General features: G+C 37.2%; 1 protein-coding gene across 4 annotated transcripts in view; it reads right to left on the bottom strand.

Annotated features, from left to right (window-relative positions):
- The window catches only part of MYO6 (myosin VI), a 153,170-nt gene that overhangs the window by 20,031 nt on the left and 105,572 nt on the right, over nucleotides 1–27,567 (bottom strand). For 3 of the 4 annotated variants that reach the window (XM_055534836.1, XM_055534837.1, XM_055534835.1), the window contains exons 16-27: nucleotides 24,597–24,724; nucleotides 21,744–21,839; nucleotides 21,278–21,451; nucleotides 18,037–18,075; nucleotides 16,345–16,438; nucleotides 8,673–8,803; nucleotides 8,510–8,587; nucleotides 6,546–6,675; nucleotides 4,465–4,555; nucleotides 2,740–2,890; nucleotides 1,022–1,230; nucleotides 293–371 (exon numbers count right to left, since the gene is read on the bottom strand). In XM_055534836.1, coding sequence (XP_055390811.1) covers nucleotides 293–371; nucleotides 1,022–1,230; nucleotides 2,740–2,890; nucleotides 4,465–4,555; nucleotides 6,546–6,675; nucleotides 8,510–8,587; nucleotides 8,673–8,803; nucleotides 16,345–16,438; nucleotides 18,037–18,075; nucleotides 21,278–21,451; nucleotides 21,744–21,839; nucleotides 24,597–24,724 — 1,400 coding nt within the window. Of the gene's footprint in view, nucleotides 1–292; nucleotides 372–1,021; nucleotides 1,231–2,739; nucleotides 2,891–4,464; nucleotides 4,556–6,545; nucleotides 6,676–8,509; nucleotides 8,588–8,672; nucleotides 8,804–16,344; nucleotides 16,439–18,036; nucleotides 18,076–20,824; nucleotides 20,938–21,277; nucleotides 21,452–21,743; nucleotides 21,840–24,596; nucleotides 24,725–27,567 lie in introns of those variants that run through there. The other variant, XM_055534838.1, reaches the window with a different exon arrangement.

Genomic DNA, 27,567 nt, shown 5'->3' with positions numbered 1-27,567 from the left:
GGTATTACCTCATTTAATGCTCACAATTATTATTTATCTCCATTCCAGAAAGAAAACTGTGGCCCACAGTCACTCACTGTAACTCCTGCAATATCACAATTTCTGTCAGTGAGAGGCTGGATTTGAACTCACTTCCCTAGCTCCAAAGTCCCTTCCCATAACCACTTCCGAAACTGCCTTTGCTCTCTAGGATAAATCAATGACAATTTATCTAGTAAATGAAGATCTTGTTTTACAGTTTTGCAGATTCTATTTAGTAAGAATTCAGTCTGACTGCCTAGAGAGTACAGACCTGAATACGTTTTTCATCATCTTCCCTTTTCTTTCTTTCTTCTTCTTCTTGTTTTCTCTTTGCTTCCATCTCAAGTTTCCTAAAAAAAAAAAAAAGAAAAAAATTAGAAAACTCTTCAAAAATTAACAGAAAATAAGAAACTCTTCAGAAGAAAATTTAACTGTTAATAAATAAATGTTACAAAATGGGAAATCAAATTAACCTCCTGGCTATTACATTATTAACTTATTTTTTGAAAAATAAAATATAACTTTGATAGCAGCTCTTTAGAAACAAAAGAAATATAATTATACTCCATAACCTTTACCATCTCTGGATTAACTTGGTTACCAAGCCTATTTGTAAGGTCTTGATCACACTGCCTCTCCAATTAGACAACTCATATATTCCTTCTGTCTGTCCTACTACGGCAAGCTTCCAAAATTTTATCAGTTTTAAAACTGCTGAGAAGTACTTTCTTCCTAGATCATAAAATAATATGAAAGTCAGTTTCAAAAAGAAGTTAAGAAACCCTCAGGTGTGAGTTTAACCAAAATTCAGATTATAATTAAAATCATTTTATGTTATTGTAAAGGGAGCTTACTTTCTCCATTTTCAAACTTCTAAAATCAGTATTTAAATATAAGAATATCACTTTTACAGATAAGAATATTCATTAACCACCATCAACACTTCAGAGTTCAGTATGGTGTCAGTTTCTAATCCAAGGCAACAACATAAATGCCTTACATCCGCCTTTCCTCCTCCTCCTTTCTTCGACGTTGTTCATCTTCTTCACGTCTTTTTCTTTCTTTTTCCATTTCTTCTTGAATGCGCCTTAGCCTTTCTGCTTCTTCTTCCTGCTGCTTTTTTTTCTGTAATGCGCTGAGAAGGACCTCTGAGCTTTTAACTAGAGCATCATATTCTTTCTGTATTTGTTCCCTTGTCATCATCGTGGACTTAAAGAAACAATACAATGGACGTACACTTAAAAAGTTATCTCTTCTGTTGTACAACAATTTGAACACACTAAACACCACTGAACTGTACATTTAAAAAATGGTTAAGGTGGTAAGTTTAATGGTATGTGTTTTACCACAATTAAAAAAAACAAACCAACATACACATACACAGCAAAACTGAAAAAGCTGGTAAGCAGTAGGCCCATTATCTTTTTATATTGTTTAAATATTAAATAATATTAAAAAATTTAAGTTATCTCTATAAACAAAATTTGAGTCTACTTCCTATCAATCAAGTATCTTAAGAGTGTACTGTGGACAAACTAATATACTGTAGTTAGAGTTTATTTTTTAAGAAATGATTAATTTTGTCAGAATTTACTATCCTTTAATATTAATGATCAAATAATACCTCGGGAATATTTAAGAAATTATCATTATACCCAAAATTGTTGGATGATTTTCTTAAATGTGGCTGGGTTGATTTTAATTGATTAATACCGCATAAACAGGGGTGGCTCCGGACAGATCTGTAAAATCAGATCTATCTGATTTTAAGGCTATCCAAATAGCTATCCAAAGCATTTTCAGTTTTCTCTTGACTTTTCTCCATTCTTACTCCAAGATTTATCATTATCTGTAGAAAGTATCTAAAAGCCTCACTTTAAGATATTATATCTCACATAACTGCAATGAATTATGAAAGTCAATGAGAAAAACATTGAGGCCCTAAAATATAATAGAAAAAGATATGACTAGATAGAACATAATCAACAAACAAGCACAAAGAAAAAATTTTCAATCCCACTAGTAATCAAACAAAAAGCAAAACCAAATAGGCCCTCTTGTTATTTCTTACAAAATATGGGAGAAAATTAATTGTTATTTCATGAAAGTTAAGTAATTTATGATATAACCTATATGAAAATAATTTAATAATAGGGATGAGGCAATAACATAATGATAGGAATGTGAAATAAAATGTACCTTATAAGAATGATGCAAAAATATGTGCATATAAAATAAGATTGAGAGGAATATGTAATAGTATATAGATGAATGTGTTAGTGTGAGGGGTAAAGATGTGGAGGAGATTTTCTCCAAATTTTTGATAATATTACATTACTTTTAAAATTTAAAAATTAGTTTCTGAAAGTAGAAAAACATGAAACAAAATAAAATAATTTGCATTAATTTTCTCTCAGTAATGATTTTGCAAAAGCTTACCAAAGGAGGATAATATTTTAGTTAATATTTTGGAAAAATCTTTCCTAGCAACAAACGAATTGCACAAAAATTGTCTTCATTTTAATTTTTTTGCTATGAAAAATTTCAAACACAGAGTAGAGAAAATAATATGACTATCACTTATCACTGAGACTCAACACATGTAACAGTCTGTATTTTTCTTAAAAAAGGACATTTTTCTATAAAATTTCAATATAGTAACAAAAAAATTTAAACTGTTTTTAAAAGTCAAAAGTCATTTGGGTTAAAACTACATACCTTAATTTTGGCCATTAAAGCATCAATAGAAATTTCAAGGTCCTTGACCTGTTTATTCATCTCTGGTTTTCCATCTTTCAATGCACTTACTACTTCATTAAATTTATCGAGCCGTTTTTTCAGTGTGCCCACCTTAACCAGGCCATCAATGCTGCAAAGATAATACTTTATCAGTTTAATTCTACCATTTAATCATAGAAATAGATTTTTCATTTTAATTAAATGCTAAAAATATGACTAAATAGAATACTTCTGTTTTCATGTTATGCAATATTCTTCTTTTTTTTAAGGTCTTTTGTTGAGGTTAAAAGAAATCATCAGATATGGATGTGAATGACATTAATATCTGTCAGTAAGATTTAAGACTTCTATACTTACACTGAAGAATTTGAGAATTAAAATTCTTTAAATTTTAAAGAGTAATTTTAAATTTCTTTAAATTAAAAATTTAAAGAAAAACTTTAAAGACTAATTGCTTTGAAAATGTGTAATAGATGAACAGTTATTCAGACCTCCACATTTAAAATTTCTAATAATAAAAGAATCAAATAAGAAATAAAGGCTAAATTTACAGTGACACAGTATAATTCCTACAGAAAATCTTGAAAATTATGGTCAAAACATTAATGAGATGTTTTTAAAAACAATGTCAATTTGACATTTACTAATAAACTCAAGTCACTAAAATAATCAGAATAAAACAGCTCCTTTCAATCTCTTATACTGTTTACATTTCTCTAATCTAACCCATATGGCAGAAAGTGAAGAACTAAAGAGCCTCTTGATGAAAGTGAAAGAGAAGAGTGAAAAGCTGGCTTAAAGCTCAACATTCAGAAAACTAAGATCATGGCATCTGGTCCCATCACTTCATGACAAGTAGATGGGGAAACAGTAGAAACAGTGGCTGACTTTATTTTTGGGGGCTCCAAAATCACTGCAGATGGTGATTGCAGCCATGAATTTAAAAGATATTTACTCCCTGGAAGGAAAGTTATGACCAACCTAGACAGCATATTGACAGAGACATCGCTTTGCCAACAAAGGTCCGTCTAGTCAAGGCTATGATTTTTCTAGTAGTCATGTATGGATATGAGAGTTGGACTATAGAGAAAGCTGAGCATTGAAGAATTGATGCTTTTGAACTGTGGTGTTGGATAAGACTCTTGCGAGTCCCTTGGACTGCAAGGATATCCAACCAGTTCATCCTAAAGATCAGTCCTGGGTGTTCACTGGAAGGACTGATGTTGAAGCTGAAACTCCAATATTTTGGCCACCTGATGCGAAGAGCTGACTCCTTGGAAAAGACCTTGATGCTGGGAAAGATTGAGGGCAGGAGGAGAAGGGGATGACAGAGAATGAGATGGTTGGATGGCATCACCAACTCAATGGACATGAGTTTGGATAAACGCCGGGAGTTGGTGATGGACAGGGAGGCCTGGCGTACTGCGGTTCATGGGGTCACAGAGTCGGACACAACTGAGCGACTGAACTGAACTGAACTGAATCTATGCTATTTCAAATCCTTTTACAGAATGAGGCAAGTAATGAATGAATGAATGAAGAAATTAATTAACATCCAATAAGTAACAGACTAACATCTTTTTACAAAGAACACGAGGAAAAAGAAAATTCTGAGTATGCAAACTGCTCTTCATTTTGATCTTATAGCCATTTTATATTAGGATAAACAGGTATCTTGGATTCTTTAGACTCTATTCATCTTACCGAGGTTTGTGTCTCCTTTTGCAAAGCCACATTCGAATAGTTTTCTGCATTTTAATGCAGGCTTCAGCTCGATATTTTATTTTGTTTTTCACTATGTGTAAGAGGAAAATATAATGATAGAAAATTATTTAGCTTAAATTAGATTTACAGTATTTCTAAAAACCACTCATTCCACAAAGCAATCCTCAAGAAACATAAAAATCTTAATGAATGTATTATACCAAACATCAAAACTGGCACATTCCTTTAGTTCCTTAAACTTCTTAAAACAAAAAGTATATCAACTATATGGCTAAGTGTACAGTTTAAATATGCTATTTCCTTGTTACACTACACTAATGTGTCCCAAACTGTCCTAAACTGTCCTATGCAATACTGGCTTAAGAAAGGTTAAAACGTGTGTCTTTTTTCTTTTTTATCAGGTGCACTTTTTTTTCATTGCTGCATGTGAGCTTTCTCTAGTTGCAGCGAGCTGGGGCTATTCTTCACTGTAGTGGCTTCTCAACAGGATAGTGGAGCACAGGATCTAGCTGCATGGGCTTCGGTAGCTGCAGCGGACTCCGGAGTGCAGACTCAGTAGTTCTGGCACACAGGCTGGGTTGCTCCGTGCATGTGGGATCTTCCCAGACCAGGGATTGAACCCGTGTCCCCTGCATTGGCAGGCAGATTCTTAACCACTGTATCACCACAGAAGTCCAACAGGTGTGTCTTGAAAAAAGGATTCACCTGTCAAATGTAAGTCAGGAAACACTATCTGCTACATGTCCTTCTGAAGATTCACAATGAACATACTGAGTGTGGCCTTTAAGGATCCTACCACAAAGGACTCTACTTAACTTCAGTCAGTCAGAATATCCTAGACTAATCTGACCTGGAGTCATTCCCCATTAACATCCTGCAACGATTCTGTCTACTTACTGACTTGACCACTGCACAATATAGTCCACAAACTAGTAGTATAGTAAAAATAATGTTAATAAAAATATGTTTTCCATCATAATACAATGTTTAAAGCTGAAAGCATTTAACTATAGTGAAAAGTATGATCATATTTCAGTTGGAAAGTGATGGGGAAAGAGCTTCTGTTATCTTATTTTATTATAGTTTTATTTATATTACAGTTGACTAACAAGACCTCATGGTTGTATGTTGCTTACATGGTTCCTTCTCATTAGGTCAAAGGAATTTTTTTTTATTAGTAAGCGGAAATGTACTGAATCCTTTTCCTGTGCCTCTAGCACTGTTCCAGGTGAGGTGGAGAGTTGGGCGGGGGTTTAAAATTGTAATCAAGTTACTGACAGTACTCCCTATGACTAAAGGTTTTGCATAGACCACCACCATCAGGTAACCCACCATTATTCTGTCCCTCATCCTTGTTTTAGGTCAGAGATAAGTAGTTGCTATAACATTCTAAGACTTTAGACTTTGCCCTGTATTACAGAAAAGATATAATCAAAGCCTTTAAATTAGAGACTCTGGGAAGATAAGCCTGGGAAGCCAGGAAAACCAGTTTGGGAGCCGCTGAAGTCACTATGCAAGCTGGGGAGAGGGGTTCCACGAAGAGAGTGGCAACTAGGAGAAAAGATGTGCAGTGTTTAGAGGGGGAATCAAAAGAGTTTGGTGACTGGCATGATTTCAGGGACAAGAAAGAAGAGACAATACAACTGTGAAATTTTCAGTGTGTGTTCTGGTGACGCCATGTGGGTGGAAAGAAAAGTTCTGGTTTAAGTCCCAGAGACTGGGGTATGGTGAGGGGAGAGGGGACCAAGGGAAAGAGAGTAGGGGAGAGAGAGAAGGAGTCAAGATAGTGAGATAGAATTTTTAGAACAAGATGAAATTAACTATAATACATGTGATTAAAGAAGCTAAGTATCATACACTCAAGAAGCTGAGGAAGTCGATAAGTACTAATTTATCACATACTACATGTAAGGTGTTACGTGAGGAACCAGGGGCATAGTGTGAGTAAGTGACACAGTCCCTGTGGCCTAGCTCTCACCACTGAGACAAATTAATAACATTCCACAAACCAACACGTTTCCAACATAATTCCAGGTCTGAGAGTGGAAGAAAACACCTACATTTGATGACGGACAGCGAGCACCACTGGACCTTCTTCCAGCGACTGCAGATTAGCCAGTGGTTGACCCTCTTCACCAGCTGTGCTAAGTGGTCAGGGTCAGACTTCATAATCTGATCAAATTCTGCAAACTGGGAAATCAAATAATTGACTAATAATATCAAAAGACAGACGTGCTTAAACACACAGCGAGATACAAAATAACCAGAACACAAATCAAAATCTAGCTTTCTGTATGGGGTCACAAGCCTGTTACACAGACATGTCTCAGTGGAGTTTCACAGCAAACCCAGACACACGTGACTGAATTTTGCTGCCTTTCTCTTCCTTCCTCCAGGACTCGTTTTGTAGAGGTTACGGGGAGGGTGAGTTACTCATTGCTAGTTAGAAGACTCAATAATAAAAAGTAGGAAAAAAAAAAAAAATCTTAAATGACCATTATAGATGATGGGCAAAAAGGTTTTATGGCGAGAAGAATGAAAAAAAGTCTAGTATATCTCTGAACTGGCAAATCCATATTCCCAGATAACTGTACAAGCAAAGGTCAGCTCTATAAAATTGGTAACCACCAAAACTACTGTGTCTCTCCCAACCCCATCCTTCTTTTGATCAGAAAGAAGAAACTGCTACTAAGAGACAGACAACACAAATAAAACATCTATTAGGTTATTAAATCACAAAATGCATTATTTCCACAATTTACCACCAAACTACATATTGATTTCTATCCTTTACCGAATATCCCACTACAATATATTGAGGATGTCACACACCTATCAAAAAAACAGCTTCTTATAATCAAAATTAAAGGTAACAGAGATTAAAGATCTTTGAAAATTTGCCCTGTGCCTGCACTGTGTCCTTCTGACTGATTAATTTTTCTGGAGGCAGATAAAACCAAGTGCTTTCTCTATCAAGCCATAAATCCCTAAAATAGTTATTATAGATCTGAAAAAAGAAATGTTGAGTTTCTGATAAATATGTATGACTGCAGCTAAGCCAACTATGAATACTTATATATTCATTTTCTTTTAACTTGCTTCCATTTATGATAAGAGATGATACAGGTTTTACGCAGTAAAAATATTCACAGGAAAGGGCATACATTGGTAATGCATTACACAGATTTCATCTCATGCCTCAAAATGTGAAGTCAGATTTATTTATCTGATTAATTTAGCCTTCAAGGCACTAGAGATATTTACGAATGATTTTGCTAAGTCAAACAAGTATAGTTGTCTATTACATAATAATACTTGTGTTTAAAATTACGAGAAAGCAATATTCAATCAATATTAAAGAAGTCAAGAGTGGTGAAAATACTATGAACAGACTGTGAATGGGAAGTAAGTATTTCTGCCTCATATGTATTAAGTCATGAAATCTTCCATAACTCAATTCTGTATCATAGTACAAGACCAGTGCAAGAATCTATAAATACTAAAACTATGGGTAGCCTAAGAAAACTGTATTAGTACAAAAGCACGCATACAGCCATCCCTTCTATGATTTGACAGAAGTCAGCACAGACTCCAGTCTAATTTTCTACATGCAATACATCTATCATGCTCTAACAGATCTCATTCTCACAATGAACACTCAAAAGTACTGTGAAACTTTTAATTACTGAAGACCGAATCAATGTTTTAGAAAACCTTTCAACTTGTTTAAAATAGAAGTATTCCTGGTTAACCCTTATTTTAAGTAAAAATTCAACTAAACAATCCTCTGATTTCAATACCTCCAAAGCTAGAGGAAAAAAAACCAAAAACTCTATAGAGTGCTATACATTGGAAACTTCTCACCAGTGGGAAAATTTTGTGTATGTCTGTCCCATATATATATGCATGCTCTAAGTGATTATCTAATTTAAGAATAATATAAATCACTAAACACTTAAAAATATTCACTGACTCCAACTGTCCATACTAATTATGTTACAGTTTAAAATAAAAATGCATTTACCTTGCCAGGTCTAAAAAATACTTTAGTTAACCCAAACTTGTAGTCAACTTCATTTAAGCCCAAAGCTTTAAAAAGAGCCTGAAAAATAAAAGTTAAGTGCCAATTAGGGATTAATAAGAATGAGTTTATAGCTAATAAATCTCAATTTAGGTAGTATTTGTACCTTACAAAATAGTCTTGGATCTAATCTTGCAAGTTTATCTGGCATATACTTTTTATACATGTTGTAGAGTTCGTGAAATGAAGCTCGTGATGGGAAACCACCTTGCATCAAGTCCAAGACAGACACCATACCTAGATTCATAAACAAACACAAGTTTTACTGCCAATCACCATACAGAAGTCCAAAGGTAATTTGCAAATGATCAAAGAATTTTACAAATTAAAAGTGGTAATTTACAGAAATTATCCACAATGAAATATTACATAGAAAATATCATACTTACATCATGCTTATGTTCCCAATTTATCCACCACCTAAAAACTACTGCAACCAAATTTCATCTCTAGCTTTTTTTAATATATTCAATGTTGATAATATTTAGTGCTGCTAAGACTGTGGGGGAAAATTACTTTTTAATACACTATTTCTGGAAATAAAAGATGCTTCGGGATTTTGAGAGCAGTGCTATAGAATCTGTCAAACTTAAACACATGCATATTTTCTATTTTAGTGAAGACACAGATTTCTCCAACAGAAATAAATGAAGATATCTACAAGTGATGTTCATTGTGTCCCTGTGTGTAAGGCATAATATTAGAAATAAAATAAGTTGCAAGAAAATGAAAATAAAGCAAAACTAGCTTGACTATATTTTCTAGAGATAAACTACTGGTCTCTTGAAAATTCAAATGTAGTTTGTATCTATTTTTTCTGCTGGAAACCTTTGTGTCACAGTATATAAGGCAAAGACCTGCATTTGGCTACTTTCTAAGTTCTGAGATTACTTCTGGAGTAAGATTAAGAGATACCAAGACAAAGTCAAACATATTTCCTGGTTCTCACCAGCGCTTAAAGCAAATGGAGAAGACAGAAGACTATGTCACTCTAAAGACCCCCATTTCATTCACCTCTCAAAGGAGCTAGTCTAGTCTACTGGAGTAAAGAGTCTACAGGATGACTATCGACATTCAGTATAACTTTAGTAAATGACTAATTTGAGCCTTGAGTCAGTGTGAGCTCTTCATGGCAGGAACAGCATAAGAAAAGGGTCAACTATTGATAATACCAGGACTTTTGTTTATAAAAAGACCTGGATTTCAGTCTACAGGACTATTTAAATCGATGAAGAAAATAAGATTATTCAATAAAAAGGGTTAGGACAAATGGTTAGACATAAGGAAAACAAAAATAACATAAGATCTGTACCTCACTCCTTATAACCAAAATAAATTTCTGCTGGTAAAAAATTTAAATTAGCAAAATAAAATTATAAAGTATTCTTAAATGGGTAGGTTTTTATTTTAAAATAATCTCACTGGAAAGAGAGTTTCTCTAGGCAATCAGATTGAATTTTAATCTGACTGGCAAAAGGGTAAAACCCCAATAATACTCAGGGATGATGACAATGTAGGAAGACACACATGTACATTCTTAGTGGGAGAGTAAACCAGTGTAAGAGTTTCAGATGGCAATTTGGAATAAGTATTTATATTATTAATATTAAATGCTAATAAGTTATCCCTTTGACGATCTTTCACTTCTATGAATCTATCCTACAACTTGTCACATACATGGGCAAAGATACACATAGATACACATCTATAAATTCACTGGGTCATTACTAGTAAAACAAAACACAGAAATAACTTAAATACTAATCAAATTATACTACAACCATATGAAAGAATATGATATATTAATTAAAAATAATAGGGCAGAGCTCTAGAAAGTATAAAAAATATGTTGAAGGCACAGAGTTAAATGGTCACCTTTTTGAAGTGAGACTTCTTTTTATGTATATTATTCTGTACCATTTAATTTTTGTTACAGTGAACATATATAACTATTATAATTTTCAATATAATTATATATGTAATATATAATTTATATATACTACTATAATATATAACATGTTATATATTATCATAAAATAAAGTTTAATACTGAATTAAATATAATATTAAATTTAATATAATGGAACACATAAAGGCAGTTGTTTTTATGGAAAGAAATTTTTCTTTCAACTAGATTGAGGCTCTGGCTCTGTCTGGAGAAATAAAAGTAAGGTTTAACTGGTACTGTCAGAATTGTTGCCTATGTATATCAAATAAACAAGCACCCGTAGAAGCGTGAGCGTCGTCTGAGTCCCTTGGCTTGCCCTACCACTGCATACAACATACGAAGTGGCTCACAGGAGTTCATTAAGAATTTCATGGAGCTTAACAAATTACTAAGTCTGTGGTTGCTTTCTCCACACTTGAAGTTAATTTACTCTAAAGATATTCTGAGGCTTAAAAATGTAAAAATCACCCAACCAGGTACCCTTCCTTCTAGAGATTCCCATGCCCGGCTTTTCCTCGGGGGAGTCTGGTGAGGAACCTCCTGGAGCAGTCCCGGCTGGCCATCCTCAGAACCCTCTCTGCCACCATGCAGGGAGCACAGCCCCCAAGTTAAAGGAAGACCTGCCTTCTCTTACTTTCCCCTACTTTCCCTGGGGTTGGCTGATCAGAAGACAGTCCCTTTAGTAAAAGCTGTCCTAAATTAATTATTCTCCTTAAATTGGAAAAAAAATAGAAATGGAAAGGCAAAGGAGAATTCCAATCTTAGATGGCTTTATTTTAGAAAGCATCACAACTATTTTTATTTCTACCAGTTATTGGTAAATGTTTTTGCTTTTTCTAATTACCTAGTCATACAATTACCAATTCTAAGCCATTTTACTGCAATTAGTATTATAAAAAAATCAAACCATTATGAATTGGTGGCATCTATTAAACTGTCAACATATCTTGTTAAAATGAACTGCTTACTGAAAGAGGAATCCCAGCTAAAGCATCAGTGAGCCCACATTCTGCTAATCTCATAGTGCACAGAGCTAAATCTAAACACACTTGACTGGCCAGGACACTGGATGCTCAGTAGGAAGTAAATGGTATTATGTTAGGCTAACCAAATCTAAAGAGAAATTTAAATGAAGAAAATAAGCAGACTCCAAGCAAAAATGATCTGAAGAAAACATTACAAAAATACAACTATACATATGTAGGAATAAAACAGACATCATTTATTTAACTTTCTGGTGGTCGTGGTTTGGTCACTAAGTTGTGTCCAACTCTCACGACCCCATGGGCTGCAGCCCACCAGGCTCCTCAGTCCATGGGATTTCTCTGGCAAGAATACTCGAGTGGGTTGCCATATTTAACTTTCTAGTATTTGCTAAAATCAGTCAAGAATAAATCTTTATTTCCTAGTCTGTGTATTTCATTCATATTTACTAAGTCTAGTATATGCTTTGCATTGCCAGGAAGCAGGAACGTGCATACAAGTCAGAACGGTTTCTGCCCTCAAGAGTTTACAGATTAGAGAAAGGAGAAATTAAATAACATCTGTCACTTTGAAATGAAAGTGCTTGGCGCCCTTTACTCGGGCCCCCTTCCTTGTTGGGGGCATCAAGAAAGGCTTTCACGAGGAAAGGACCACCAAGCTCAGATGTTAACAATGAAGACAAAGGGGAGAGGAGAGTTTATCAAACAGAGGAAGCAGCAGATGCAGAGGCCCTGAGACCGGAGGGAACACAGGGCATTTAAGAAACTAAAACAAAGGCCAGAGTGACTGGAGAGCAGAGAGGAGAGAGAGAAAACAGAGGCAAACGGGCCCACGGGCCAGATCACAGGGGGTTTCATAAGCTGCCGAGAATTCTGCTCTTTACCCCAACCAGAGTCATAAGCACTGCAGCATGTCAAGCAATAAAAAGGCATGCTCAGACTTGAGTTGTAAGGCAGTAATTCTGGACCTATGTGAAGATGAGGTCTGCAACGAAACGCCTTATTCAGGATCAGGAGAGTCACCAGAGATCCTACCCAGAATCATCCTGGTGAAAGCTGATTTCTCCTGGGCTCAAGAGTGAGTGGAAGGCAGGAAACTGAGAAAGCGAGAAGAGAATATTCTTGGAGAGAAAAGCAAAACCTGGAGAACAGAAAGTAAGGCCAGATGGGGAGGGAGCAGGAAGGAAATGCTGGTGAGAGGGAAAGACGAGGTTCAGAGGGAGAGGCCGTCTCAGAGCTTCAGTACAGGTCGTCAGTACTCAAGGTTCCTGAGAAGGCAGGGAGGGATGAATCCAAAACACTACAGTCTCAATGAGGAAGAGAGGCACTTTCTACTTTCCATCAGGAGGGAAGGTATGCAGGTAAAGATATTTGGCGGCACACAGGTAAGGCATTCAGCTTTTGAGTAAAAAGAGGTGAGGCTGCCTGTTGGCAGAGGCTCAGGGCAGGGTGAATCAGACTGGCCTCTGGGGAGAAACAAAACCTGCTGGCCAGGGAAACTCGGTGGGTGGGTATGAGAACCCTTTGAAGGTTAGTGATCATGAGTTTACAACAGCGCCAATCTGCCTTGCCCACCTTCTCCATGCAGATGAGGAGAAAACCATTCATCGACAGCTAAGGTTTTATGAGAGGGGTCGGGGTAGACGCAGCTGAAAGCCGAAGAATTGATGCTTTTGAACTGTGGTGTTGGAGAGTCCCTTGGACTGAAAGGAGATCCAACCAGTCCACCCTAAAGGAATTGAGTCCTGAATATTCATTGGAAGGACTGATGCTGAAGCTGAAACTCCAATATTTTGGCTACCTGATGTGAAGAACTGACTCATTTGAAAAGACCCTGATGCTAGGAAAGATTGAAGGCAGGAGAAGGGGACGACAAAGGATGAGATGCTTGGACAGCATCACTGACTCAATGGACATGAGTTTCAGCAAGCTCCGGGAGTTGGCAGTGAACACAGAGGCCTGGTGTGCTGCAGTCAATGGGGTCGCAGAGAGTCGGATACGACTGAGTGACTGAACTGAACTGAACTGAACTGAAGCTTATATAATTGGGGGAGGGCTCTTTAGGAAATAACTACGAAATTATAAATTACAAAGAATATAATATCAGGTACAGGGTTCTGAAAGGAGCCCATATAAACAAGGCACTCCATAGCTAAAGCGACCTCAGCTTTCTAATAAATCGGCCGCCAAGAGGAGCAAGAAATGGAGTCAGGTTGGCAAGAGAGTTTCAGGAAGTGTCCCAAGCCTGAATCTATAGGAAGGGAAAGGCTGTGCCCTGGAAGAGGCAGGGGTGGTATGAGAAGGACAGAGGATGGGCACAGGATAAAGAAAACAGTCCCAGGCCCCTGACCTACATGACTGGGTCAGGTTTTGGTGTCCTTGCTTCTCACTCTACTACTTGTTAAAAAAAAAAAAAAAAATTGAAAGCACACTTCCCTTGGCTCCCGTGGGACTTTTCTGCACTTAGTTAAACCATCACTCTCTACCCCCCACCTGGCCATGTCTGTCCTTTCTTAAGGGCACTGTGTTGCTTGTTTTTAATAAGTAGTAGAGTGAGAAGCGAGGACAACAAAACCTGACCCAGTTACATGGGGAATGAACTGCTGTGGGACTGAGAAGGCCATGGAAAGAAAGCCACAGAGAGCACCCACAGAGGAGATCTGGATTCGCAGCTTAAGAGTTTTTTTTGTTTTCTGAATTATTTTTTATTTTTTAATTGGAGGAAAATTGCTTCACTATGTCCTGTTGGTTTCTGCCATACAATAATGCAAATCAGCCATAACTATACATATATCCCCTTCAGACATGAAACAACAGACTGGTTCAAAATTGGGAAAGGAGTATGTCAAGGCTGTATATTGTCAGCCTGCTTGTTTAACTTACACACAAAGTACATCATTCAAAATGCCAGGCTGGATGAAGCTCAAGCTGGAAGCAAGATTGCTGAGAGATATATCAATAACCTCAGATATGCAGATGATACCACCTTTATGGCAGAAAGTGTAAAAGAACTAAAGAGCCTCTTGATGAAAGTGAAAGAGGAGAATGAAAAAGCTGGCTTAAAACTCAACATTCAGAAAACTAAGATCATGGCATCTGGTCGCATCACTTCATGGCAAAAAATGGGGAAAAAATGGAAACAGTGACAAAGTTTATTTTCTTAGACTGCAAAATCACTGCAGATGGTGACTACAGCCATGAAATTTAAAGATGCTTGTTCCTTGGAAGAAAACCTATGACAAAACTAGACAGCATATTAAAAAGCAGACATCAGTTTGCTGACAAAGGTCCGTATAGTCAAAGCTATGGTTTTTCCAGTAGTCATGTACAGATGTGAGAACTGGACCATAAAGAAGGTTGAGCACTTAAGAATTGATGCTTTCAAATTGTGGTGCTGGAGAAAACTCTTGAGAGTCCTTTGGACAGCAAGGTGATCAAACCAGTTCATTCTAAAGGAAATCAACCGTGAATATTCATTGGAAGGACTGATTCTGTAGTTCCAATACTTTGGCCACCTGATGTGAAGAGCTGACTCATTAGAAAAGACCCTGATGCTGGGAAAGACTGAAGGCAGGAAGAGAAGAGGGCAACAGAGGATGAGATGGCTGGATGGCATCACCAACTCAATGGACATGAGTTTGAGCAAACTCTAGGAGATGGGTAAGAACAGGGAAGCCTGGTGTGCTGCAGTCCATGGGGTAACAAAAAGTCGGACATGACTGAGCAAGTGAACAACAACCCCCTTTTCTCCCTCTTGAGCCTCCCACCTCTCTAGGTCATCACAGAGTGCCAGGATGGGCTCCCTGTGTTAAACAGTAACTTTACACCAGCTATGTATTTTATACATGGTGGTGTATATATGTGAATGCTACTTTCTCCATTCATCTCAATTTTTCCTTTCCCTGCTGTGTCCACAAGCTTGTTCTCTGTATCTGTGTCTCCATTCCTTCCCTGCAAATAGGTTCATTAATACCATTTCTCTAGATTCCGTATGTATGTGTTAACATATGATATTTGTTTTTCTCTTTTTGACTTACTCCACTCTGTATAACAGGTTCTAGGTTCATCCAACTCACTAGAACTGACTCAAATGCATTCTTTTTTTTATGGCTGAATTATATTCCATTGTGTGTATGCACCACATCTTCTTTATCTATTCATCTGTCAATGGACATCTAGGTTGCTTCCATGTCCTGGCTATGGTAAAGAGTACTGCTATGAACACTGCGGGGAGCGGGGTGGCCAGGGGGTGGAATTCTCAGGTGGCACAGTGGTAAAGAACTTACTTGCTAATGCAAGAGACATGTGTTCAATCCCTACGTCAGGAAGATCCCCTGGAGTAGAAAATGGCAACCCACTCCAGTTTTCTTGCCAGGAAAATTCCAGGGACAGAGGAGGCTGGTGGGCTACCATCCATGGGGTTGCAAGGAGTTTGACACAAGTGAGCACACACACACATAACTACTATGAACACTGGAGTACGAATATTTTTTCAATTATGGTTTTCTCAGGGTATACTCCCAGTAGTGGGAATGCTGGGTCATATGACAGTTTTATTCCTAGTTTTTAAAAGAATCTTCATACTGTTCTCCACAGTTGAAAAGCTTTTATAAATTATACTTCAATGAGGTAAAAGATTATTGTAAAATAATACTATACACCAATATTGTTCAAATAATTTGTCCACCTTTCTTTTCTTATAAATAAAGGAATATAAAAGTCTTATTGTGCTTAAAAATAATCAAGATAGTTGTGAATTATTTGAATACACTGGATATATTAAATTGTATTTGAACTAAGTAAGACTCTTGATACACTCCAACATAGATTATAAAATAGAGAAATACCTGAACACTGAAGCTGAGACAGAATTTGAGCTCCTTCAAAGTCATGGCTTGTCATCTTTAAATTAGGCTTGATACAGCGAATAAAGCTTGCTCCCTAGAAGAATAAAGGTACTTTAAAACATAATACATGCAGCATTCTTCTTTTTCTAAGAATTCTAGCAACTTTCAGAGCATATTATCATTAAGTTATGAGCTTCTCTTAAAATAATCACTAAGGAACTTAAAACAACTAGCATACTTTTACAATGTAAAGCATTTATATAGTAATAATGTCAGAAAAATACTGTTTTATATTTGAGTGCCAAAAATTGTGTTATTGTAAAAAGAAAAGTCTTTCATAATAAATATGTCAATATATTTAAACAATATATTTCATAGGATGGCATACATGTGATTATAGTCCACATTTTTATGTATTTATGTGCTATGCTGCTGTGCTAAGAAAACTGCCCTATGACAAGATGAGCAAATAAAATTATGCCTCTTAAAATTTAGGGCAAAGTAATAAAAAAAAAAATCAACTTTTCTCATCGTTCTACTTTAGAAACATACAGTAGGTCCCTGAGCTGCACTATTGTACATCTTAAAGTTTTGTTCAATGGTATGTATTTTAAAAACCTTAAAGGCATTCGTTTGGAGTCAGTGACCAGATTATGCTGAACGAGGCAGAGAGAACACTGACATGGACACAGTGAGACTGTTGGGGACTGAAGCTGATACACTGAACATCCAAGTAAGGGCTTCTCTTCCAAGTAGTCACACCTGCAAAGCTCAACAGTTATATCAACAATGATGCTCACTGCAAATGCTTTTAGATACTTTTTAGAAAAGCCTTTAAAAAGAAAACACAACTATAACATAATCATTTAACAGTAGCATCATATTTGGGTGATAAAAATAAAATACCTCATCAGGTTTAATTTTCAAAGAATTTTTATCCTTAAGAGATAAATATTTGCAAACAATGAAGATATTTAAGAGAATTTCTTAATGGTTTCAAAAGCAAGTGTAACAATAAATTAAGCAATAATAGCACAGAGAATAAATATTTGGCTTTTCAAAATGACTACTTGAAAATGAAGAGTATTTAGTTAAGTTCTGTGGATTTGTTAAAAAAAATAATCTCCTGAAGTCATGCTTCATTAACATAAGCCACATATCAAATTTCTTTCTATGGTGAATTTTCTTTAAACAAACAGAGGGAATTAAAATGTCAAGTTTTTAAAGAAGTCTCTGGGGAACTACTGCCTCTATTATATGGCATAAAAATACTACGTCCATTTTTTCCATATCAACACTGTCACATCATGCTGTCATGTAACACTGAATGTTACCACCAGAGAAATAAAATGAAAATGAATTACATGCACTGTCTTTAATCCTAAAAAATACATCTTCCTTCTCTATTATAACTAATTGTTTTCACTCTCCTGAAGTTACAGGATAATCTTAGTAACATTCAGAGAATTCTTTATGTTTACAACAATTTGACTGCACACATACATTTGACTTGTCTTCAGAACAAACCTAACCAAAATGATAACCATTTTAAAAACTGATTTTCTTTCAATGAGGAAATTTTTTTAATAAATTTTTAATTATTCCAAGTTTACTGTGCTTATTTTAATAATTACTAATAATAGTTTAAGAAGACCATTTAAAAACCCTGTTTTTTTTTTAAAGTATACTCACTGTACTTCGAAGTTTATCCAGAAGCAAATTTAACTGTGTCTGTAGAAGAAATCATTTCATTATTTCAGAAAGCAGAAGTACACAACACCATAAGTAAAAATTAGCTCTTCAACATGCAATAATGCTCATCTACAACATGTTACAATTTAACAGCTCTACACAATCTCTTTAACAGACAGTAACATGCAAAAATGTATGGCTAATACATAACACCAAGGACAGTAACTTAAATATACGGAACTTGTGTAATTAAAAGACTGAAAATTAGCAATACTAGAAAACATACATGCACGCTTGGAGGTGGGGTGAATGAGGAAAAAGGATACAAGCAATGAAAGAAGTAAATGAAAATGCAGGTGTGATGCATTCAAAACGGAATGGATGGAGCAGAACATGAACACGTAGCACGCTGGGTGTAGCTTGTGTCACACTCCATTAAGAAGGAGGGTATGTTTAAAATACCCACTCATGCTATATATTAGAACTGTTTTATGTAACACCTATCATAAATGAAACCAACCTGCCTACCTGTTGAAAGCCTCTTTACTGTTTAAAAATCTCTCATTTCAATTATTTTTAAAGGCTAGGACAATTTTCTCAAAGTAAAATTCACAATGGACACTATAAGTAGTTACTGTGCTTTCCTTTTTAAAATAATATTAAGTGATTATAATTTACTCTGGCTCAGTACGTTAAAATCATGTATTTGCTTTACTTCTCTGCAAAGTAAATTGTGTAAAATTGTTATATTGATTTTATACTGGGATGCTTATTGTACTACTTAACAAAAGATAAATTAACATATCTACTTATAACTATATTTAGTAATAATAATAGGTATACTTTACTGAATGCATTCTATGAGTCAGACACTGCTCAAAGCTTTTCACAGGTACTATCTAGTTTAATCTGCACAACTCTAAGTAGGGATCTATTAGTCTCATTTTACAGGTGAAAGCATTGAGGCCCAGAGACATAAATTATCTGCCAAGATCATGGAGCTAGTAAAGGCAAAACCAAGATTCTAACAAAGGCCTAACACCAAGGTTCATTCTCTTAAGCACGATGCTCGAGCACACTTCAGACATTATAGGCTTAAGTTATAAAAACAGAATGAATTTAGATTAAAAGAATACACCCACTTAACTGGTTGCCACAGTTTTGACAACCTTAACCAGTCTGGACCAGCACACAAATGAAAACCAACTGTAAGAGCCGCTAATTTGGAAAGAAAATGACTGCCACAAGGCCCATGGTTCCTAATCCATAGCACACTACTCTCCCCAAAAATGGAGATAAAGTGAGAATGAAGAACAGAAGCAGCAAAAATGAACTACAGTATCTGAGAGAAGAGGGAAGAATGTCCATTACCAAAGACCAGTGGTCAAAGACCACATGGCATAACAGCCTTATGCAACTCATGCTTTATTTGTATTTTATTTTAAAACATACAATTGTTCCTGTATATAATAAAAGAATAAGATTTTCATAAAAAAAAAAACTTTTACTAAAACACTAATAGTAAATGAGTTCTGTATCAATAACCTGAAAACGTCACATTTCATTGGAAAGCCTCTGGTTCTCAGTGATGCTCAGTAATGTAAACGCTAGCCTGTTTTGTTTTATTGCCACACATAACCTGAATTTAATTTAATAAACTGTTCTACTATACTTAAAAATAAGAATTACTATTATTTCATTTCAAAGCATCACAACAGAACATTTTGAAATTTTATTATTAATAATGTTACAGCTTTTAGTTACAGTTTTCAAGTAGTCTGACGTGCAAAATGCATCCTATTGCATTTAAGCAATTTTAAGCACTTAGTCTTAACATAAACTACCTTAGTCCAAAGAATTTTAAGAATGTTTTTTATTGTATTTATATAAACTGTCTAAAATTTCAAGTGTGTTCTTGCCAGCAATACTAATATATCATGTAGGAAAATACTTAATAAATGATCTCCATTTCATACAGGCTACTGTACTATTTTAAACCAATCTGTCAGCACATGTTTATGTAAGAATTTAAGAATATCTAAATAAGAGAAAGAATACTCAAGAGAAGAGGCTCATAATTAATTAACAAGAGTTTAAGACCTTTTATTCAGTTACCTGAAAAATATGTGACAAGCTTTCTCTTATGTCTATGCTTCAGCTTTTGTTTTATAACCATGATTTTATCAAGTTAGTTATTTAGAGCCAATTTCAGCCCACAGTGGATTTCAGGAAGCTTACATTATCAGTATCCTAGTATTCTGAGTCTTAATTAAATACTGTTCCTAATTAAATCATTTTTTAATATTTGGAGTACACAAAATGAAAGGCATATGCGGTTTTCTTATAAATGGAACAAGACTGTGGAAATGTATAACAGAGAAATTAATTCTATTTATTTTATCTATTCATTATCATTTATTCATTAAAAGTGATACAAAGTTTTCAAATTATCTTTTTATAGGCAAAATACTCAACAGTTAGAACCAAACAGGAGTGTTCCATTTCTTAGGTGCATCATGTGACAATTCCCTGTCAGACCTCAAGGAATAAATAAATTCCTGATCCAAAATCAGTGAAACAAATGAAGTGTTCTTCAGTGTTAAACAATATGAAGGGTTTGCCACACCAAGTATTTATCTTTTATCGAAGTTATTAAAAGCTTTAATCAAATTTTAGTGTAATATGCACACCCAAAATGCACTATGAGAACACATTAAAAATGAACTGCAAACTGAACCATTAACTGAGCCGGGCTTTAACACGGCAGCCGCTCTATTAAGGAGGAGTCCACGAAGGTGATCATTTACCTGAAGCCCCTGGCAGTGCCTGCTTTTCCTCTCTCAACTCAACTAGGCCTCTCTAGCCATCTCGAGCTGGACTACTCCAGCTAAAACAAAACTGCTGAATGAGGAAGGAAACAGAAAACACATGGGAAAGAGAAGGTTTGAAGGTCACCCAGACAGTAAGCAGAAGCAAGAACATTAGGAGAAGCAATCAAACATGTGAAGCACCAAGGAGGAACACGCTCATAAAATTACAAGATTTCTGTACGTTCCGTTACTATGCCAACTTTATGTTCTTTTGTATACAAACATCAACAATTCAGGGTCTGCTCTTTGAATCTCACTCGTGGGATTTCTCAGAGTGAACTTCATTATCCACTGGATAGTGTAAAACACAATTTTTTAATGCAGTAAGAGTAAAAAAAAAAAAATTTTAGCAATACATTTGCCATAAATACCTTAAACTTGTTTCCCACACTGATGAAGCTAAGTTTTCCTGCTTTTTGTTTGGTGTCTTTGTTGTTATTTGTGGATGACTCAAATAATTCCCGGATAAATTTATCCCTGGATTCACATATTAAGGACTCAAGAGACATATGTAAGGCGTCATTATTTTTTTCCACAAACTGAGTCTGAAAAACAAAGCAGACAGGAATGGTTCAGTCCATCTTGTGGTAATATTCCTTAACACGGTGCTGTCCGCCAGAACACTCTGAGGTAACAGAAATGCTCTGCATCTGCGCTGTCCAATACAGCCACCACCAGCCACAGGAACAGCGAGCACGCGAGATGTGGCCGGGGTCCTGAGGAACTGAATTTTAAATTTTCCTTAACTTTAAAAAGCCAGATGTGGCCAGACATTATGGTATTGTACAGTGCAGCTTTAACATCGAATGGTTTTCTCCCTGTAAATGTTCTACTCACTGTTTCATAGCACACTGCCCCGGCAAAATGCCTGACGATGAAGCCTTCGTCATCTCGGATGTTCCTGTGAACTGCCAGCTTAGACTTTCTAGGAATCTGAAAATCAACACATACGTCAGTCATTAAATTATCAAAAATATACAGTGTTAATAACTCCCTTTAGAAAACATCTGGGATGTGAAATACTTAAAATCAAAAAGGGAGTTTTCATACTTTAAACAATCATATTGCTCCTTAAGTAAGCCTTTATGTACCAATAAAATCTAGCAAATATTTTTGGTCATAATTTCTTAGGAAGAAAAAAAAAAAAGGAATAAGACCCAAAACAAAACAAAACCACATTATTTAGAAGCACATGCAAAACACAGCAGGCATTTTATAAAGTTAACTGTTTATGTCTAAAGTAGTAGCTGCTGAATTGTCATCTGGAGCACTTTTAAACCACCAAACCATTTACATGAGGTGATTCCTAGGTGTGACCAAGGTTGAGAAGCATTGTTCTACAGAAACACCTGAAATCGGCACAGGGACTCACCTACTGATTTTAGCCATACCTCCTAACACTTTTACACAATGAGCCCACATCTATTTGAAGAAAACAAAATCACTTTCTGGTTGTACTATCACTATAATATCTCATATTGGTATCATTTCTAAAAGTTTCCAAAATAAAAGATCACCTCTGACCCACAAAATAGCCTAAGGTTAAGAAAGACGATCTCATTTAAAAATGAAAAGGCTAAGACCCCATAACCTCACCAGGCTTCTGCTGGGTGAGAGAGCTGGCAGACCACAGAGCCTCCCCTCTGCGTGGCAGCAAACAGCACGAGTCAGAGGGTGGCCCTGGGATCAAGACGCCAGCCTGATGCCCAAATCCAACCCTTTCTCTCTATTCTAGGAAAGGAGGTCGCCTGCCCTCTCCATGCCCATCCCGTCATCTCTAGCATGGGGAAGCAAGCAGGAGCAAGGGCAAAGGATTACTGTGAGCTTAGTCACTCAGTCGTGTCTGACTCTCTGTGACCCTACGGACTGTAGCCCGCCAGGCTCCTCTGTCCATGGGGATTCTCCAGGCAAGAACACTGGAGTGGGCTGCCATGCCCTCCTCCAGGGGATCTTTCCAACCCAGGGACTGAACCCAGGTCTCCCACATTGCAGGCAGATTCTTTACCATCTGAGCCACCCGTGAAGCCCATTATGAGGATTAAATAAAGTAATTCAAACAAAATGCTTAGAATGCACCTGGCACATGGCAAGCAATTCAATAAAGGGATTATCATTATTTATATTTTCAAAGAAACACAACAAAAGTAGTGAACCGTACAAATTAGAATTTACTGCTGTGCTCTTGTTGTTTTGAGGAAAGTGACCAAAACCCATTCCTGATGCTTTTGTTGGCTGTCCTTGGAACACTATGTCTCAGAAACCTTGGTCACAATTTGTTGACCAGCAGTCAGTCCTCTTGGCAAAAGTGACTGTGCATCCAGACTGGTTCTCATAGAGAGCAGTGAATACACAGGACTGGATACACGTCTTCAATCTTAGTGGAAGTTTTCCTGGGGACCCACGCTGTTTTATTTCTATCTCCACTGAAGTGAACAGAGGCAGCCTTCACATCCCAAGATTTATTTAAGGACATAGAAGAACTGCAAGTCAATGAAACAGGTGGCTATGGGATGCAGTCTCCAGAGAAGGTTAGCATAATTACATCAGCTTTTTCAGTAAATGCCTTCAACCTGCTTGTGTTATGATGTATAGAAACAAGAATATCTGCTTTCATTCACTTGACCTCCTGGACCCATCAAAGCAATGACTGTTATATTATGCCCCAGTCTCAAAACTGTAACAGTATAGGAGGAAACTGCAACTCTGAACAGCTTTTCTTTTCTCTTCCATCTTCCTTCCTTCCTGTCTTTGTTGTTCTAAGATGAGGTAGCACCTACCTACATGGGTGAAATTAACATCCACATTTCTCTGTGCTACTCTGCTCATTCTGGGCACAAGGACGGAGTTGTGTTTGGATTATGTCAGAGGATGTAGGTTGAGTGTAAAGATGAACACAGAGCTACCTAAACAAAGAAAACACCTCGAGATGCACACTCCGGCCTTATGGAGAATGGCCCTACTGATCACCACCACTGGCGGGGATTCAAGCACAGCTCTATGACACAACAGCAGTCTAGAGAACCAGGTCTTCTGACACTTTTTGGAAGAGCACTTCTCATTTATTTCTCTCTGTGTCTCTTTTTGTCTCTCTCTGTGTCTGTTTTACCCTTCAGCTAATTCTTCTGTTGCTTCAGCTTCTATGACCCTCTCTGAGTACAATTTCCATTCAAAACTCATAAGGAAAGAGCATCAAATGAAATTACTGATCATTAAATGAATTGCTTCTACCAGTCAGACTCTTAGCCACAAGCTTTGCTGGTTTTACAAACGTGCCGACAGGTGGCTGCATGTGACTCTAGGTCCTAACACCCCTGGGAAGTGATCCACTTCACACAATACCTAACAGAGCAGCTGATGGCCACTTCATCCAGAAGGGAGAACATAAAAAGAGTACATAAATGTACAAAAAAATGTACATAAATCTTTTTGTACATCTTATATAGGAGAAATATATTTTATATCCAGCCAAAAAGGCCTTGATTGGATAGATCAGCAGCAGCAAAGATATACAGATATAAATTAATGGTCATCTATAGAAGACACAGTGCTGGATTAATTATAGAAGATGTACATAGTTGCTCAAAGCCTTACATAACTTAGGAGTCTAATTATCTAATAGCTAACATCTAGCACATCTTTCTGAAAGTTTCTCTTCCAACCAGAGCCTCAGTTTTGAAATGACAAACTCACAGAGAGTCGGAAATGGTCCTTGTGCTTCTGGTGAACTGCAGATGTGAAGTGTTGATCGCTTGGCTGGGGAAGGCGATTTTCTTCATCCAAAATATCCAATATTCCCACTAATTTTGCTTCAATTAAATCTATTTCAAAAATTTCAAATATGACAGGGTAAAAACACAACACTTTAAACTTACTGATCACAAATTTTGAGGGCTGGTCAGAAACAAAGAACATGATTTCACTGTTTTCTCTCAAAAGCTATACAGAGAGTAAATGAATTTTATTTTACATCTGACAATTTATTAGAAAGCAACATCATATACTCAACACAGTTTAGAGAACAACTCTATAAAGAAAATGACTAACGTAATAACCATCCGGGCTGTAAGCTAGGACAGAGGCCAAAGAGCCAGCAACTTTCCTCTCCCAGATGACCTCTATATTCAAAATGAAGTACAACTACAGAAGCTTTTGTAAGCTTAGGTTTTCAAAACTACTTACAGATATGGATTCAAAAGCTTTCCAGCAAAACTTCACCAACAACACGTATTTATGTTCCTTACATTCATATGTTTTGAATTTACTGCCTGTCCAAAATAACTATAAAATGTAAGCTGCTTAAATGCAGAAGATAGAACTGTTAAATGGGACAGACTCTAAAAGACAGGAATTAGGAACAAGATGGCAGAGGAGTAGGTGGACGTGGAGTACATCTCTCTCTACGGATACATCAGGAACATAGTTTCAGACACAGAAGTGCACGCAGAACACCAGCTGAGAGTGGCCTGGAGTACCTGACCAGTAGAAAAGAATATATAGAACCACGCAAAACCCGGTAGGAAGAAGGAACTAGGGGGAAACACAGGAGTGTTAGTACGGCTGTACCTGCCCTCGGCGGGTGGGGGAACTGAAGCAGGGGTCCAATCCCCACATCAGGGCAATTGTCTGAGTCAGAGGAGAAACATTTAAGGCTGAGAGTGAAACAGCTGATCTGTGGCAGCCTAAATGGAATGAGAATCAGACAGTCCTTGCCACAGCCATACATACCCTGGACAGGGATGCAGGTCCCCTGGAAGGGGCAGCAGCTGGAAGCTGGAGTTTAGGGATTGTGGAGCAATCCCAGGGCAAGAGCTGCTGTTGACTGCAGAGAGACAGACCAAGGGGATGTGAGGGAGGAGAATGTGGTGGGAAATGCCAGTGGAGGAAAGCCAGGCAGCCATGGAAGCAAGGCGATACTGCTGAGTCACGCGTGGGGGGTGGACCCATCACCACAGCCTCTCTCTCCACACGCCAGCATTAGCAGCTGAACAGAGAGGCGGGCCCATCAAATACCTGAGGCACTACAGAGTAGGACCCCAGCCAGGGAGCCCTTTTAAGTGCCCGACACAAGGATATACTGAGTAGGATCCCAGTCATGGGGGCCCCTCTATGTGCTTGACATCCCGAACAACAGAGAAGGACCCCAGGCAAGGGAGCCCTCTAAGTGCATGAATGGGCAGAGCTACAGACAAAGACTGGCCAGAGGCCTTCTGATTGCCAGCTACAAAAGGCTCGAAAAAAGACTCTGAGAGGACCATAACTCCTGCCAGGGAGGCAGTCCATGTCCCTGCACACTTGGTGCCACCAGGGTCCCCACAAGCCAAGCAGCTGCACCTCACCTCTCACTGGTGAGCTGCCATGGGCAAAAAAAGTCTTGCATCTATGCGCACAGGGTCACTTCAGTCATGTCTGGACTCTGTAACCCTGTATACTGTGGCCTGCCAGGCTTCTCTGTCAGGGAGTGGGGCTCTCCAGGCAAGAATACTGGAGCATATTGGCCAATACCGGTTGCCATACCCTTTTAGAGCACTGTATTTCCTGCTGCCCTAGCTTCCAACTCCCCTGAGTACCTGGTGCTGCCAGAACCCCTGAGACCCAAGCAGCTGCACCACCTCCACACCTGGCCCTCACGGGGGAAACCCAAGTCCTCCAGGGCAGCCTCAGGAGCAAACCCCAGTGGACGACCCACATGCAGAGATGGAAATAAAACCACAATTGAAACCCGGGTGTAGTGTGGCTGAGGAAGAAGACCTAAAACCTTCCCACTAGCTGTACAAGCTGCAGATTAAATCCTTACAATCATCTAGGCAGACTCTGTGTCTATGGAATATATAAAAGGCCACTGAGAGCTCCCACAAAAGAAAATGCACTAGTCCTGACAGCTGTAGACTTTGGAAGCAAGAATGCACAGGAGTAGGACCAGATTAGAATCTGAGCTGCCCCGACAGCAGGTTCAGAGATCAGCACAGTGTTGGAGGGCATCCTACAGAGGTGAGGTGGACTGTGACTTCCAGCGAGGGAGAGTACTCTGAAAGCAGTGACCCAAGAAAAACATTTATTATTCTTATGTTTGACTTATTCTGTAGATTCTTTTGGATTTTTTTTCTTTTTTCCCCCTTCCCCGCCCTCTGTTGCAGTTGTCGATTTTATTGGCACTATGAAACCTAATTAAGCTTTTGAGCTTTTCTTTTTTTCCTCAATTACATTTTTTATTATTGTTATAAACCTCTGCCTCTACACTGGGCTTTTTCAGTTTTGTGGAGTTTTCCTTTTTTTTTTTTTTCCTAATTTTTTAATATTACTTTTTAATTTTTTAAACCTATTATTTTTCCTACATTTATCCCTTTGCTTCTCCTACTGTTCTTTTCCCTTTTCAATTAATCCTTAATGTACATAAATCTTCTTTATTTACCTTTATTTAACTTTGTATATCTATTCCTTCTTTCCTTACATCTCAACATATTTGTTAATTTTATTTTCATTGTTTTATTCCCCAGTTGGCACCTTGCTTTAGTTTTGTTTTCCAGTTTGTGCTTCAGTTAATTTTGTTCTGGTAGATACAATTTTTGGTTTCCTTTGTTCACCAGGTCAGTCTATTGTACTTTATTTTTGTTGGAATGCTTTGATTTTGCTTATGGGTGGATATGTCTATGTGTTTATTCAG

Source organism: Bubalus kerabau, chromosome 9, assembly GCF_029407905.1.
Source record: "Bubalus kerabau isolate K-KA32 ecotype Philippines breed swamp buffalo chromosome 9, PCC_UOA_SB_1v2, whole genome shotgun sequence".
NCBI classification, from domain to species: Eukaryota; Metazoa; Chordata; class Mammalia; order Artiodactyla; family Bovidae; genus Bubalus; species Bubalus kerabau.
The sequence above is the reverse complement of the archived record's forward strand: the minus strand, read 5'-3'. Positions and strand labels throughout refer to the sequence as shown.